This window comes from Gadus chalcogrammus, chromosome 9, assembly GCF_026213295.1.
Source record: "Gadus chalcogrammus isolate NIFS_2021 chromosome 9, NIFS_Gcha_1.0, whole genome shotgun sequence".
Taxonomy (NCBI): domain Eukaryota; kingdom Metazoa; phylum Chordata; class Actinopteri; order Gadiformes; family Gadidae; genus Gadus; species Gadus chalcogrammus.
In genome coordinates this window covers 1,474,740-1,490,367 of record NC_079420.1, presented here as the reverse complement: position 1 = coordinate 1,490,367, position 15,628 = coordinate 1,474,740, and the positions used below count along the sequence as shown (strand labels likewise).

At 46.1% G+C, this 15,628-nt stretch overlaps 1 protein-coding gene across 1 annotated transcript in view; it reads left to right on the top strand.

The window, feature by feature from the left end:
* Positions 1-650: 650 nt before the first annotated feature.
* sema3d (sema domain, immunoglobulin domain (Ig), short basic domain, secreted, (semaphorin) 3D) overlaps positions 651-15,628 on the top strand; it is a 28,527-nt gene continuing 13,549 nt past the window's right edge. Inside the window, exons 1-7 of the mRNA XM_056598145.1 lie at positions 651-923; positions 8,170-8,453; positions 11,200-11,360; positions 12,752-12,814; positions 12,953-13,072; positions 13,740-13,833; positions 14,325-14,453. Of these exons, the coding sequence (XP_056454120.1) occupies positions 8,231-8,453; positions 11,200-11,360; positions 12,752-12,814; positions 12,953-13,072; positions 13,740-13,833; positions 14,325-14,453 (790 nt within the window). The 5' untranslated portion in view covers positions 651-923; positions 8,170-8,230. The remainder of the gene's footprint in view (positions 924-8,169; positions 8,454-11,199; positions 11,361-12,751; positions 12,815-12,952; positions 13,073-13,739; positions 13,834-14,324; positions 14,454-15,628) is intronic.

The following is a 15,628-nucleotide window of genomic DNA, read 5'->3' as shown; positions in this document are numbered from 1 at the left end:
GCTGCTTGCCTCACGCCACTGTTCAGGAGGGAGCCAACACCGGAGCACGGCCAACCAGAGATGGATAGCCCCTCACCTTCCCATGAAGCATTGCTCTCCTTCACATCCTCCTTTAGTCCGACTGAAAGCCTACCAAGAATATCGGCTATATGCATCTATACATCAGCGTCTTCGTCTTCTTTGTTTATTGTTCAGCCTTAAGAAGTCTGTCTTTCTTCAACCTGTGTGCTGCTGCAGCACCAAACAAGACAGCATTCCCTGATGCACAGCAGTTATACAGTGTAAGCATTTCCATATTTACAGAGTGTAATATAGAATAGAAAGTCTGTGTTGGCCCACATAAAGACGACATTAGGGGAAACTCGAAGCAATTTAAAACAATTTAAAACAAAAATGTATCGTCATTTGGAGGATGTTTAATGTGTGGTTGGAATTTAGAATTCAAATCAAATTTGTTCATTGACAAAATAAATAGTAGGAACATCCTCAAATAGCAGTTTATTTAGGGTCGAGCGAGACAATGACTCATTTTCAGGTCTGAAGTTTTAAATACAGTATAATATCCTCCTCACATCATGAGGAGCTGACTGCAGGGCCAGGGAGAAGGACCTGGCACCAGTGCAGATGCTGAGGCCCCGCTAACCCCTCCCCTCCGGGACGACTGGGCGTCTGCAGCATGCCTGCCTGCCTCCCTCCCGGCGCGAGCTGCTTTCAGATTCAGTCATCCAACACGCGCGAGTGCACTGAGAGTTCAAGAGCGTTGTTGGACAGTTCGTAAATAAGCTAAGCTAGGAGCTAGGGGAATACATGCGATTGTACAAGTGCCATCAAGTGAGACCGAGCTCTTTTAGTTGTTGGTCAGAGGTTGGTGGCCGCAGAGGGAAAGAGTTGAGACCTAATTTGGCTGGAAGAAGAAGACGCAGGTAAGGCTCAACTTGTAGCGGAGCGGCTCACCTGCTATCCTTCCTCCCTAAACGGATGTAAAGTTGCGGGAGTAGGCTACAGCCTGCCGCGATGTGTCAACGCGTTGCATTTGAGTAATAGTTTGATGAACATTATGTTACAATTGCTTGGGATTGACGTATCGATTCCATAAAGCCGACACATGAACTGTGCGACCTGTGGTCGCTTAACTTTGTGGCATATGCCTAACGTTAGTTTGTAAGATTATTGTCCACATTTATAATTTATTATTGGCTCATTATTAGTTATTGGAGTAGGTTAATTACATTGCAATTGGTCATTCTTTGTAGTCCAAAATCAAATAACTGTATCCCAACAAATATAAAACGAAACAAAAAACTGTTATCATAGTCCTTTAGCCTTTGTTAATAATAATAAATAAATAATAAATAAACGTATTGAATATGTCGAATTAAATAATAGACAACCTAATTCTGGTCACTGGCAGTATTGATTCGGGGACTTGGGCCTTTGCCAAACAACATTGGCCAAATCATTTTTTATTTGAATCAGCCCATTTGACTATGCTTATTGACGTAACATTATATTGTTGGTAATTTTGGTGAACGTCTAAGTTATCCACAAACTGCACTGATTAATTTCGATTTAGACAGTAAACCAGGACCAAGTATTGTTTTTATTTGTTGGTTGTAGTATATTGTTTTTTTTCATTTGAATAACAATAGCTTACTAATATAATGAATCAGTTGACTTTTATATGCCTATCTTGCCTCTCCCTCCAGCTTTTGTGTTTCAGTTACCTTTGTGGAATTGTGTCTCAAATTACTCGCATCATTTCTTTGTGATAGTGGTGTAATCCAAACTGTATGTTTTAAGCCAGATGTTCGGCATAGTTAGAGGGCAAACTCTTCTGCAGATGACTGCCTCCCTTCAAGTTGAGAAATATATCTGGGCAGGCAGAGGGGACGTTTGTAACTTGTATGCTTTCAGAGGGCCGCACACGCTCAAACTACAACTGACATTGCACTTAAGTATAGAGCGTTTTGCCATTTGACATCAAGATGTTAAACATTACGATTTTAAAATGTTAAACAACGTGTCACTGAGCCAAACATTGCGTATAGTGCTGAGTGTGGCCTTGAGTGAAACCATCCTACGTTTATGCAGTATTCACAAGCACTTTGTTTTTACTATATGCCAGTGGGTGTTCGAGGCAGGCGAGCTGAAAGAACCTCAGTCATAAGGGCCTGAGGAGCACTGCTGCCCAGATAGTCTGCCTCACACCCGATTGAACTGACAGGGCAGAGGACAAACTTGCTTCTAAAAGAGGATTTTAAACTACTTACTTCAACCCGGATCAACAGCAGAGAAGTAATGCAAATAGACATCTTGAGCACCAGAGAGACAGAAAGTTACATTTGGGAGGAGAGAGAGAGAGAGAGAGAGAGAGAGAGAGAGAGAGAGAGAGAGAGAGAGAGAGAGAGAGAGAGAGAGAGAGAGAGAGAGAGAGAGAGAGAGAGAGAGAGAGAGAGAGAGAGAGAGAGAGAGAGAGAGAGAGAGAGAGAGAGAGAGAGAGAGAGAGAGAGAGAGAGAGAGAGAGAGAGAGAGAGAGAGAGAGAGAGAGAGAGCTAAAGCTAAAGCTAAAGCTAATAGAAGGGTGGAGTGATTGGGGTGTTTCGGATAATAATTTCTCTGGCACATTGCAGTGTATTTGACCAGCATGTCAGGCGCATAAATAAATCATTTCTGCCTGAGAGGGGGGACTCTGAAAACCTTCTTTGATTAGACTCTGTGAGCTCCATCCAGTCACTGCTCCACTGCACTGATGACACACACACACACACACACACACACACACACACACACACACACACACACACACACACACACACACACACACACACACACACACACACACACACAGGTAAGCTTACTTACAAATTCACAGTTTAAACACTCCACACTATATTCCCCTGTGGCTGAAACTGAAGCATGGACAGTTGGCCGGCGCGGTTTGTGCTTGATAATGGTGTTTCTGTTGGGATAACTGGCTCTGGGGGTATTGAAAACAGCACAGGGCACGGGTCATTTCCACTTCATCTCACATAGCTGTGCTGTGTCAGAGCCACCCTGTGGCCCGTGTCTCACCTCGTGCTTAGTGTGGCATGCCTGGACTGATCCAACAGCCCCTTGCAGTTCTAGCATCAATATTCTGCTCTGTTGTAAATGGCCCGCAGCCTTCATTCCACCACGGCTAGCTGTGTTACGGCGCGTAGCACTGGCTCTGCCGTCCCACTGCGCCGAAAACAGAAACTTCAGACATTGGCTTTCTCAACACTGCAGGTTTTGTATGCGTGTGTGTGTGTGTCTCTGTGGAGAGTGTAAGAAAAAAAATCAAAAGGCTGTTATGTGTCATTCTAGTCCACCCTTATATGGTCTGGCTTCAGGACTCCCTGCTTGTGGCTCGGGCGAGGAAAGGTGCTTTTAGAGGGCTGGTGATGTTACTATCTTTAGACGGTCCATGGCGGTGGTGCAGTTGACTGGCGGAGAGACACCCTGGCTGCATTGAATCCCCTCCCTTGTTCCTCCACACTACTGGATTCCACCCTGCTTTCAGGAGTGTAGTCCCTTTGAGCATGTTCCCGGACACAGAGAGAATTCGAGCTCTCGTCCCATAGCTTCTAGCTGATAGGGAACACTCTTAAGGACTGCTATAGTAGAGCCCCTTGGCCCCAGGCTATGCAACGGCAAAACAAGAGCACTTTGACATGTAACTCAATTATAAACCTTGCTTTGTTGGCCCCATCTGCCTACCTTAAGGTGCTATCAAATTACACCCATTTAAACGGAGCGCGTGGCACACACGATCGCACACTCACGCACACAGACACATTACACACATTGACACATCAGCATGCTTCGCACAAATGCATAAACACACAAATACCAAACCTATGTACGCACGTGCACACACACACTCGCGCTCGCACAGTATACATGCAAACGTCCATGAAGACACAGACACCTTCACTGTGAATCATAACCTCTGCATTGCACAAGCCCTGATTTCCCCGATCAGAATGTGTCAATAACAGGGTGTGTAGAGATACTTGCGTAGTCCTTCCTGCCAGCAAGTCTTTCCATTTGTGTATCTATCATGCGTTGCCATAGTTACGGGCAGCCACTGAACATCCTAGGCATATAAAATAGCCATTCAACTTAGTTTCAATTTTTTCTTCTGGCTCTTTCTGATTGAACACTGCACCATTGAAGAGGTTCAGACCCTTAATCCGGTATAATTCCCCCCCTCCCTCCTCGCTGCTTCCCACCTGCATATGTGTTAGAAGTCGCCCTCCGTTCGACCCGGTTCAGTTACATGGAGGGGTATAGTGTGTCAGCTGGCGTCCTCTCCTGCTGAAGGCGATAGCGGCTTTAGGTAACGGTAAACATAAAGCTAGTCTCCGACAAAGGCAGAGGGAAAGCTTCGTCTGCAGGCGACAGTGTTTCCCGTTACCTTAACAACTGCGCTCTGCTGTATTATATGACTGATGTATTTTCAGACAACAGACCGCGGAGAACGGGGGAACGTAGGCAGCCAGACTGGCTGACCTTTATAGTCTGAATAATTATCACCCAGGACGTGTGTGCTGTACTCACACTTCCAATTTGGAGGACCTTGCTGGAAATGTTCTTCTAGTCTGGGCATACATTGTATTGATTATATTTCTTTAATTCATTTTTATTTTTCATTTAGCTAGGAAAAATCAAATGAATGCAAGGCAACTTTACGCAACATACGCAAAGGAATGAGTAAAATAGAAAGTTAAAAAGGCAAGTTAAAAAATTAAGATTAAAGATCTATTTTAAAATAGAGTAGCAGTATTAACGGACATTAGCAGTCTATTATTTAACAATTCAACTGAAAATAACAATTAAGAGGAGCTCAATCATAGCCTTAGACATCCTTTGACTTTTCTATGAAATGTCTTTCAATTGTATTCGACTCCTTCCCGAGCTACACTGTTTTCTCTTATTCTTTGCTGAAGTAACTTATAGTTACTTTTGTTTTTGTTCCTGTCCCCGTGTGTGTTTTGGTCCCAACACAGAGACTCCTATATGTTCCAGTGTCAGTGCTGTACTGCACCCTGGTAGAACGCACACAGCCTCACAGGGGGGGTAGCCCGCTCGCTTCAACCTAAAGTAGAAAAAACAAGGTGGCCGACGGCTGCCAAGAAAAAGCAGCTAATGTCCTGAGAGCTAGAAACAATTAGCGGTGTTATTCTGACGGGCCTCTGCCTGTGGTCAGGGAACCAAGGCGCACGGCATTAAGTCCTGGAGGGACGGGGACTTCTGATAATACCCTGCCCAGCGGGGTCCTTCTCTCTGCTCACAGGACACCTCATTAGGGCTGTCTGTCCGTCTGCCTGTCTTTCTGTCCGTCCATCTGGCTGCCTTATGTCTACTGCCTCTCCTCTTTGAGGCTTCCTGTTTTCAGGGACTCAGCTGTGGTGTTCTTCACCTCTAGCTGATCCTCCACACTGGGAGTACGCTTCCAGAGGTTTAGGGTTAGTATAATATACAGTGTGGTTAATGCTGGTAATATGAACTGGCTGCATAGTTGTGTTTGGGAACGGCAGGTCTTTATGGCCGCGTGCGTGGTGTTTGATGTCGGGCCAGAACCCCGGTTGTCAGCGGTTAAACTGATTTCTGCTGTGCTCTGAGATCATCGGATTCGGTCTGTCACCATCACACTCAGGATTGTTTCAGATCAGCCGCCCCGCTCCACCTCATCTGTGTGTGTGTGTGTGTGTGTGTGTGTGTGTGTGTGTGTGTGTGTGTGTGTGTGTGTGTGTGTGTGTGTGTGTGTGTGTGTGTGTGTGTGTGTGTGTGTGTGTGTGTGTGTGTGTGTGTGTGTGTGTGTGTGCGCGTGCGTGCGTGCATAAGCCACAATTCTAAAAACAACAGCGATTGTAGGAAACAGCCGGTTGTTAGTTTGACCTGCATGGCATTTGACTATCTCTTTTTCTCGCCTCTCTCACACACACACACACACACACACACACACACACACACACACACACACACACACACACACACACACACACTTTCTTGCCGTCAATCTCCATCACTCTCTGGTGTTTTTAACTTCACACTGTTTGCCGGATGCTATGATGCAGTAAATAATGTCTAAAGGGGGGCAGGGGTCATTCATTATTGTATTATATTTAACCAGGAGAGGAACAAATCTTAACCCTTTCTATGTACATTCTGCTTCTTTGTGCTGGGCTGCAACCAGCATTATGGTTTCTGGGATCACAGATATGCTAGACATCACAATAAAATGTAGAAGATAAGACCCAACGTCAGAAAATATACCCGCTGCTTGTTAGTCGTCTATAAAGGAGTGCAATGCATTGCATCACCGTCTTCCCGAGTCTGTTCCATCCAGTTAAAGAAGTAGTAAAAGTAAAAGCAGGAGAGTGGCTGAGGTACTCTGTGCATCTGCCAAAACTCAGTGTCTGAATGTTCCGGAGAGGGAGACAGACAGCGAGAGAGATCCACCCACAGCGGGTATCTGCTAGGCATCTCTCCGCCGCTGACGGCTCCTTGTCAGCCATTGAAAGCAGACGGAGCATGTTACCGTGCACTCCTACCACCGGAGCCTCCCTGGTGCTTCTGGAGCCAGGCCCTGCCCCGGGCCATCCCCTCCCCGCTGCCTGTGATGGACGTCTCTGGCTCGGCAGCGCTGAGAAGATGATGGAGCATGCTTGACATGAACTGTTCTCACATGACTGAGATTGTGTCATTGCCCTCTCCTAGTTAAGGAGGCTCTCCCCCTCTCCCCTCCCGCCATAGCTCCCTCACTCAGATATGAGTTGCTTGCCACGGTGTGCAGGCTGTGTGTGTGCAGAGTTCAGACCCAGTATATTTTTTGTGCTTGTGTGCGTGTGTGAGTGATGCCCTGCAGCCAGAGTTTGAAGTAGGCGATCGAACCCCCACTTGCTTCAATTGCAACAATATTGGTGTTGGTTGTTTTTCTTGGTTAAGTATTTCCCAGAGGGTGAAAACTGGTTTGTTATTAGTGTGTGTGTGCGTGCGTGCGTACATGTGCATGCATTGAAGGGATCCATTAATTAGTTTTGACATGTTTAGATTGTCCTGAGACAGGTTCATATTGATGTATCTCATGATGGGGCAGGAGGAGGGGGAAGAGGAGGGGGAGAGGGTGATAAAGAAGGGGTGAGAAAGGGGAGAGGAGAGAAAGAATGAAGAATAGAGGCAGAGAGGAGGGGAACGAGTGAGTCGGAGGTCACACATTCTTTGGATTCATTCATTTTTCTTCTAATTAAGTTGTTGCTTACTCGTCGACAAGTTAATGAGTAGCTCGACAGGATGTTCAGCGCTGAGACGCGTCTCTGAAAGAAACCAAAAAAAAGATCCCCTCTGAGATTCTGCCGAGGGCCCCAACACGTCTTTCACACGATTACAACCCTTGAATAATACATTTCTCAGTCAAAACGCAATTCAAAAGAAAACCAACTGCCATCGGTCCAACACTTCAGTGCTGTGCTACAATGAGCGTTCCGGCTCATTCACTCTGACGCGACAGAATAAGAACACCACTAACATGTATGCTCCCGTCGGCTATGCTGTTTTAATCAACTGATATACTTTGTGGCCGTCAGTGTGGATTGACAAATGTCTGCAGCATCGGTCTGTCTAATGTAGCATGAACAGTGGGATAGGACATGGTCCATTTATAATGTAACATAAAGGGAGGGAGGGAGAGGGAGGGAGACGGACAGACAGACAGAGGGAGATAGACAGAGGGAGAGTTAGAGAGAGAATGAGAGACTCTGTGACTTTGTTTTGAGCAAACAAGGTTTAAAATGAGAAACAATGGGATAGGCTGTTGCAAGACAACAGCTGAAGCCAAGTAGCAGGGCAAGCCACATGCCTGTGGGACTCCATGGTGAAATGAATGAATACCCACAACAACCGGTGTGTGTACATTTCCTGCTAGGGTATACTTTCCAGCTTAACAACTTCAAGTATCATCACTGAGCTCACACACACACACACACACACACACACACACACACACACACACACACACACACACACACACACACACACACACACACACACACACACACACACACACACACACACACACACACACACACACACACACAGACCCACACACAGAGTTGCCATGACTAAAGGGCTGTGTGTCTCTTTCAGGGCCCTTTGGAGTGAGTGCTGAAACACCGGGCCTAACACACTGAACCCACCCACCAGGAAGATGGATGGGGGCTCTGGTACCGGGAGCCTCTCCCAGGAGGAGACACGCGGCCGCCCAGGTCCACGGAGGGCGCTGCGGGGGGCCTCGGTGAGGTCTTGGACAGCCTCCCACCCGAGGCTGCTGTTCCTGGGCCTGCTGCCGCTGCTGCTCCTGGGGGCTCCTCTGCCATCAGCAGCCAGCGCCTCACTCCAGGGGGTACCCAGGGTCACACTCAGCCACAAAGGTAGGGGGACCACACGTCAACGGGGGTGGACGGAGGCTGGGAATGTTGAGGGATTGTGGAATACTATTGGGAATGTGTGTGTACGTGTGTGTGTGTGTGTGTGTGTGTGTGTGTGTGTGTGTGTGTGTGTGTGTGTGTGTGTGTGTGTGTGTGTGTGTGTGTGTGTGTGTGTGTGTGTGTGTGTGTGTGTATTTATATTTATTTATTTGTTAGCCTTTCTTAGGCTTTCATAATATAGACGGATTAAAGTATATGATTTCTGCACTTTAAAAATACAAGTTGCTTTTTTTGTCATATCTTACAAGATTTAACATCAGAAGAATGTTTTCCTGAATGTGTGTGTCAAAATATAAATGTATATATATTTTTTAAGTGAAATACAACAATATACTCTGCGGCTACACTCAGAGTATACTATGCTCAGTTTTTCATGTTTATATCAACCTGTTCCAGGACTGCATTGGGTTCCTTGTGCTTCAGTGCTATGGTACCGAATTGTTTGCTTAGTTCCACCGTAGGAAAGCTAGTTTACAGCTCCCTTTAAAAAAAAAAAAAAACCTTTTGAACTTTACTGCAGACTTTGTTATAACTGCACATTCGACGAAGGCTTCTTAATCTCTAGAATACCAGACCAGGAGGGACAGTACACACTGGTCCTGCCCTGTAAAGTAGATTCCCCATAGCGAGCCCAAAGTATATTTTCTCTGCCTTCAACCCTGCAAAAACTTTTGGCCACTTAAGTGCTTCCTAAACCAAACTCTGCTTGAAATAGATGTGCTTTCATGTCCTCCGATTCCAAAATAAATACAACTATACAGCAGGAATACATTGTAGCTATTTACTTAGCAGTTAGGCTGCAGTTTAGCTACAGCGTTTCCCATTGCTTGTGCCTTTTGCAGGCCGCTTTTTATATTAAAAAAATGAAATGCAGATTTATTTGAATATTCTTTCAAGATAAGTGACTCATTATCTAAGACACTTACGCACCTTATTGGTTGATTTGTGCAAAGTTAATTTGAATGTGTCCATGTTGAACTCTTATTTACCAAGACAGAGTTAAAATTGCAGCCAAGCTCTATTCCCTAGCACTGATTACAAACTCAGTCACACCTCAACATCACTTAGTTTTTCGAATTGTCTCTCTAAACATCAGAGCTTGCACAAGTAAATAAGAAAGTGACCGATCAAAGAAAATCCTCAGTTTTTAGTTGGCCGGGGTGAAGCCTGTGGTCGCTTCACCATGCGAGTTGACCAGCCTCGTAAAACCTGGCTTTGTTGAAACTGATGCTTATATTTTGGATTTCTGCTGCAAGGAAGTCAGTTGACTGTGATTGATGAATGGGTGGAAGCAGAGCTAGAATAGATCTTTATATAGATAATATGTTGCTTTTCATGAGCGTACTTGATGGGGCATAAAGTGAATCATCAACGTGTGTTGTTGCAGAAATACATTAAAGTTTCACTAGTCAGACAAAGTGGAATTGAGAACCGATCTCTTCACTTGCACAAGGCGGTCTGTCTGATACAACACAGTATCACATTGCAAAAATCGGAATCAATCGTTTATTGATTCCGAATTAAACCTACTGACTGCACGCCTGCCTGAGCTCTCTAAATCAAATAAATGTGACGATTAAAGTGCTCCAGTGCTTTATCCTTGAAGCTAACGACCAAGACTTGTTGAAAGGAGCTGTTGCAGGCTGTGCTCTCCAGTGAAAGGTGTGGAGTCTTATGCTAAGCTTTAAAAGCTAACCAATGCCTTTTCAATGGGCTCACAGTGCTGTGTGTTTACAGAACAGATTAGCGTTAGCCAAAGGCTAGCATCGCTAATCTCTCTGTGAGGTTTAGCTCTGGCTTTAGAGAGAGAGAGGGGCAAAGGGTGTGTGTGTGTGTGTGTGTGTGTGTGTGTGTGTGTGTGTGTGTGTGTGTGTGTGTGTGTGTGTGTGTGTGTGTGTGTGTGTGTGTGTGTGTGTGTGTGTGTGTGTGTGTGTGTGGTTCTTGGTCTTTGGGGGCATTTTAGATGCAGGCATATATGTGAGTTTGTGTCTTTGTGTGGGTCTCTGAAAACATTCGTTGTCTAACTGTGTGTGTGGGTCCATGTGCCGTCTTTCAATGTGTGTAAGAGTGCACAGAGGTGAAGATGAGAGCACGGGGTGTGTGTATAGAAGGAGGCATTAAAGTGCCGTGCGTGGGCCACTGACTAGAAGCGGTCCGGGGAGTTCAAACAGTGAAGGTTAGCAACCTCCCGCAATCCCTCACACGGAGAGGGTAATCACAAAGTCAATCCTTTCAGAGAGACTCCCACTGGCTGTCGCCTGCGCATCAGGCCAGTGTTTACTCTGGGAATGCTTCTGTACTGACCCATGCTCGATACAGCCGGGATAAGGATATTTCACCCTCCTAGTCAGGCTCATAACAGGCAATGTACTTGCCAATGGCGCTGTTGTAAACAGCTCTATTTTATTATGTTGTCTATTATTTTCCTGAGTTCCCGTTGTGATGCTTCAGCTGATTACTTGCTAGGATTCTCACATCCCATTGAATAAAAGATCACGCTCTTATGGAGCTTATTTCCTGCACAGACGTAACCAATTTTAAATGATACTACTACTACTACTACACACTATTTGAGAATAGAAATTGTGAGCGATTGCAAAATGCTCCCTCAGAATGAATGAATAATAATAATTGAACAAATATGAAATTAGCTCTAAATGCACTTCTCCCCCTGTGGCCCTCCTCTCAGAGCTGGTGCAGAGTGGCAGTGTGTCTGTGTTTATGGGGGCCTCTGGGGGCCTCCACTCCCACACACTGCTGTTGGACGAGGAGAAGGGTCGCCTTCTACTGGGGGCCAGGGATCACGTCTATCTCCTTGACCCCGACAACCTCTCCAGAGCCCCCCGAAAGGTATCGTACCCTGCTTCACAAAGTGTTACCGTCTTAAACATGCGCCAAAAAGAAGGTTACCACTGCGACTACGACTGCTCGTGCTCTGTCAAGGGGGGGGAGGGTGTTTATCTATACTTGGAGATGTTTAGATAAGTCTCAAGACCCCTTGCACCCTCGGCAGAAGGGGAATATGCAGGAAGAGAGTGGAGCGGAGTACTCTGTGGACCATAATATACACACACGCACAATAATTACTCCCATCCTCAGACAACCAGACGCATGCTCGGAGTCACTGGAGACGTCGGCACGCCCTCACACCGTGCTCCGCGAACACGTCCTCATTACCTGCCTTATCTCCTCATCCTTGCATACCTGTCAGAGGTCATGCGAGGTATTTCTCCGTTACTGCTGCCTGGTGCACTGCAAAGATGGAATGCGCTGTGTCCCACAGACCTGTGTGCTGCCGCTCACTGTAATCACATGTTAAGAGCTTACGCTGGCCCACAGACACGGCATAGATAACTGCATTTATGTATGCAAAAAGATGCACAACGCGTACCCCCAAATGCACTCCAATGTCAGCACACTAAAAGCCACGGGCGACATGTGTTAAGGTTTGGGCAGTCGGACTGTGTTTACGCAGCTGTGGTTGATCCGCGAGCAGACGACTTTGTATTAAGTGGATCTTTATCTTGTTGGTTTAACTCTCACTTCCAGCTCTTAAAGTGTTGCCCTTCTGTACTCTCTCCGGTGGCCATTCAAGGGAAACCACCAACATCAGTTGTTGAAACATCGACCATTATATACAGAGTAGTGTGAGTAGTGTAGTACGATGGAGACAAAAGCCGGTATCATCCAGTAATGATGGGGTGATCATTCCTTCCAGGCCAAAGTATTGACCATAAGCCCTCTCTATTGTATAATGTGGAAAAAATGCTTTGATTCAGAAGTCTACCTCACGCCAAAGTGCTCCTGAGCGCCACTCACTGTACTCCATCGATACATCGAGGTGCTGTGAATGGCCCTTTGCGGCATGCAAGCCTCCAGCACCACGAGACCCGGGTGGTGTGTGCCGAGGCTCTGTTGACCCATAAATAGCGAAGGCGATGGCTCTCCATGGTGGGATTTGTGGGGAAACATGCTAAGCACATAAGCCTGTTATAACACATGTGGACATGGAGCGGTCTGTTCAAGGTCCATTCTAGCGTGGTCACTCTGATGTGTTCCACCTCTGAACCAGAGGCGTTCATAACGACAGTATCCACCACCAAGCTAATGCCATTGATCACCTCTCCAAAGCCCTGGATCAGAATGGTTCTTACACAAAGTATGTGATTTATTTTAGTTCAAAGGAACCACATGGCAGTACGCCGTGGGTCATTCTTTACCCTGCTTTTGTCTATCCTCAGATCGTCTGGCCTGCTTCTCTTGACAGAGTGAAGATGTGCAAACTGGCTGGGAAAAATGTAAATGTAAGTCTAAAGAAGAAAACACAACAACATTTGATTTGATGGATCCCACTTTGTTTTTGAATGGATCTACATGCATCAATCCCCCCCCCCCCCCCCCCCCGTCCCCTACTTTCCCTCCCCTTTGACCTCTGAACCCAGCTGGAGTGTGCTAACTTTGTCCGGGTGCTCCACAACTACAACCACACGCACGTGTACGCCTGTGGCACCGGAGCCTTCCACCCCACCTGTGCCTTCATCGAGCTCACCGGCCACAGAGAGGTATATATGATAGCATGGTAGCCTGCAGCTAGCCTTGTGAGCTCACCGGCCACAGAGAGGTATATATGATAGCATGGTAGCCTGCTACTAGCCTTGTGAGACCATCCGAGGTCACATTGTGTTTCTCTCCGAGTGTGATCTCGATCTCGATCCGGTGGAAAGTCTATCCCTCCAAAAAATTACCGGACCAATCAGGCACTTTGGAGAGGGAGTTTCAGTTAATAACGAGGCAAGGAGCGCCAGAGACTAGCATGGCCACACCTCCCTTTGGCTGGGCCTAGGGAGGTGTAGCAATCGATGGAGCAAAGCCATTTTGTCTGATATAGACTAAATAACAATGTGTAAAGATTAACAGAAATGTGCACGGAATGCTTTCTCAGAGGAGGAGAATCTGCTTTTGCTTTAGTTTGCACTGGATATGCCAAGAGCTAGGGGATAAAGAGTCTCACAGTAATGTGATCTGATCGGCTGACGTTTTTTGAACAAGCCCTTGCCCATAAATGGAACTCAATCGCTTCCCAGCCTGACTGAGATTTATTGTGAAACTCAAGCATGATTCCTTCCTGGATGGTTTCACAAAGCTAGCATGTTACATGAACAGGAGTGAACAATGATTTGGGCATCATGTGTTCATGGATGTGATACCAGTGCGGTCGCTGTATTTCAGAGCGGGGTGTTCCAGCTGCTCCCCAGCTCGTTTGAATCGGGAAGATTAAAATGTCCTTTTGATCCCCGGCAACCATTCACCTCAGTCCTTACAGGTGAGACAGTTACTAACGTGAGAGATGGATGCTCTATGTCTTTATTACATATCTAGATCCTGCAAGCACACATGCTCTAAATAAACAATAATCTGTGCATATCCCCACAGATGTTTGAGTGAATCTGTTTCTAACAATCGTCTTTCCGTCATGATTTGCTCTCCTTGCACAAGAGGGAAACATATGCTTGTTTTAACAGCAAAATTGAAAATTAATAAAAAGAGTTTGGCAAAGAAGTATAAACATATGGAGTGGATTGTGTATGTGTGTGTGTAGTTTTCATATTTGTTATGTTTTGAATAAGGTAAGCCAGTGAAGTCAAATATATACAAGCATGGTTCTTCAACCAAAAATGTGATCATTAATCATACACTACTTGGACAAGGGTTTCTTTCTACATTTTTGCTGAATCTGAACACAATAACAAAATAGTTCAAAAATAGACAGCCATGGTTCTGTCGCTCATATTGACTCTGATGAACCTGTTCTAGACCAGTACCTGTATGCAGGCACGGCTTCAGACTTCCTGGGCAAAGACACCACCTTCACTCGCTCCCTGGGCCCACCGCCCGACCAGAACTACATACGCACTGAGATCTCCGAGGACTACTGGATCAATGGTAACCCCTACAAACACGTACGCACACACACACACACACACACACACACTGTCAAACACTCACCAGCCAGCTAAGTGCTGTCACAACTTGTTATGCTCTTAAGTTTTTCCTCCTAATCGTCGTATACCTAAACTCTGCCTAACACAAGGGACTATGTGTGGGTTTGGACATTCCAGCCGTGCGGAAAAGGAACTCATTGATTCATTTAATGGAAAAGGGAACTTTTATTGGAACGCCACAGTAAAATAAGGGCCATAACTACGGGGTAATTTACTGCGTGATATAAAGGCAGTGCCCTGGACTAGTCATCGAGGGACGTACACCTATTAGGAATAAATAAGAAGATTGTAGGGGATAGTAGAGGCATAAAAAGTAATGCAGTGATAAAGTACGGTGTTTAAACAGCCAATGAAACGCTATAGTGCTGCCCGGCGCCACCCATCAGTTTTTTGGGCCGTGTCCACGGCATTGAGTTTAATTCCCATAAACAAGCGAAGCGAAAACAGTACAATTAGTGACAATGCAACACAGGAATACGGGCTCACGTGCAGGCACATTCAATCACGTACTAATGCACGCGCCGCGTTCTTCTGCTTGTGTACACACGCCTGCTGACCAGACAGCTTTATTGCCCGTGATGGGCTGCAGAGGATCAACAGTTGTCACTGAGATTTAACTCCTGACACATGGGCTCCACATTTCACTGAGTCACACACACACACACACACTCGCACACGCACTGCTTCTGTGACATATTGTAGTCCTTATGTCTCCTGGCTGTCTCCCTCACTCTCCTTTATTTTCTTCCGTCTCCTTCTGTCTTTTTTTTCGCTTTGTGGCTTGCCTTGTGTCGTACGGTTTTTCTTCTCCAGACGACGGAAAGGCTGTCTGTGTGTATGTATGTTGGTTTCTGTGTGGCCGAGTGTGTGTGTGGCATTGTGTGTGTGTGGCCGTGTGTGTGTGTGTGTGTGTGCTTGCCTGTTATGACGATTACATTGAGTGTGTGTATGGATGCGTGTGTGTCTGTTATGAAGAGTTTCTGTGTGTGTGTGTGTGTGTGTGTGTGTGTGTTGAATTGAATGTCAAGATGCATGCGTGTTTGTTTGTTTGTTTATGTGCGGGCCCGCTGGGAACCTGTTGATGTGACCTCGGTATGCACCGGTCGCCCCTGTTCC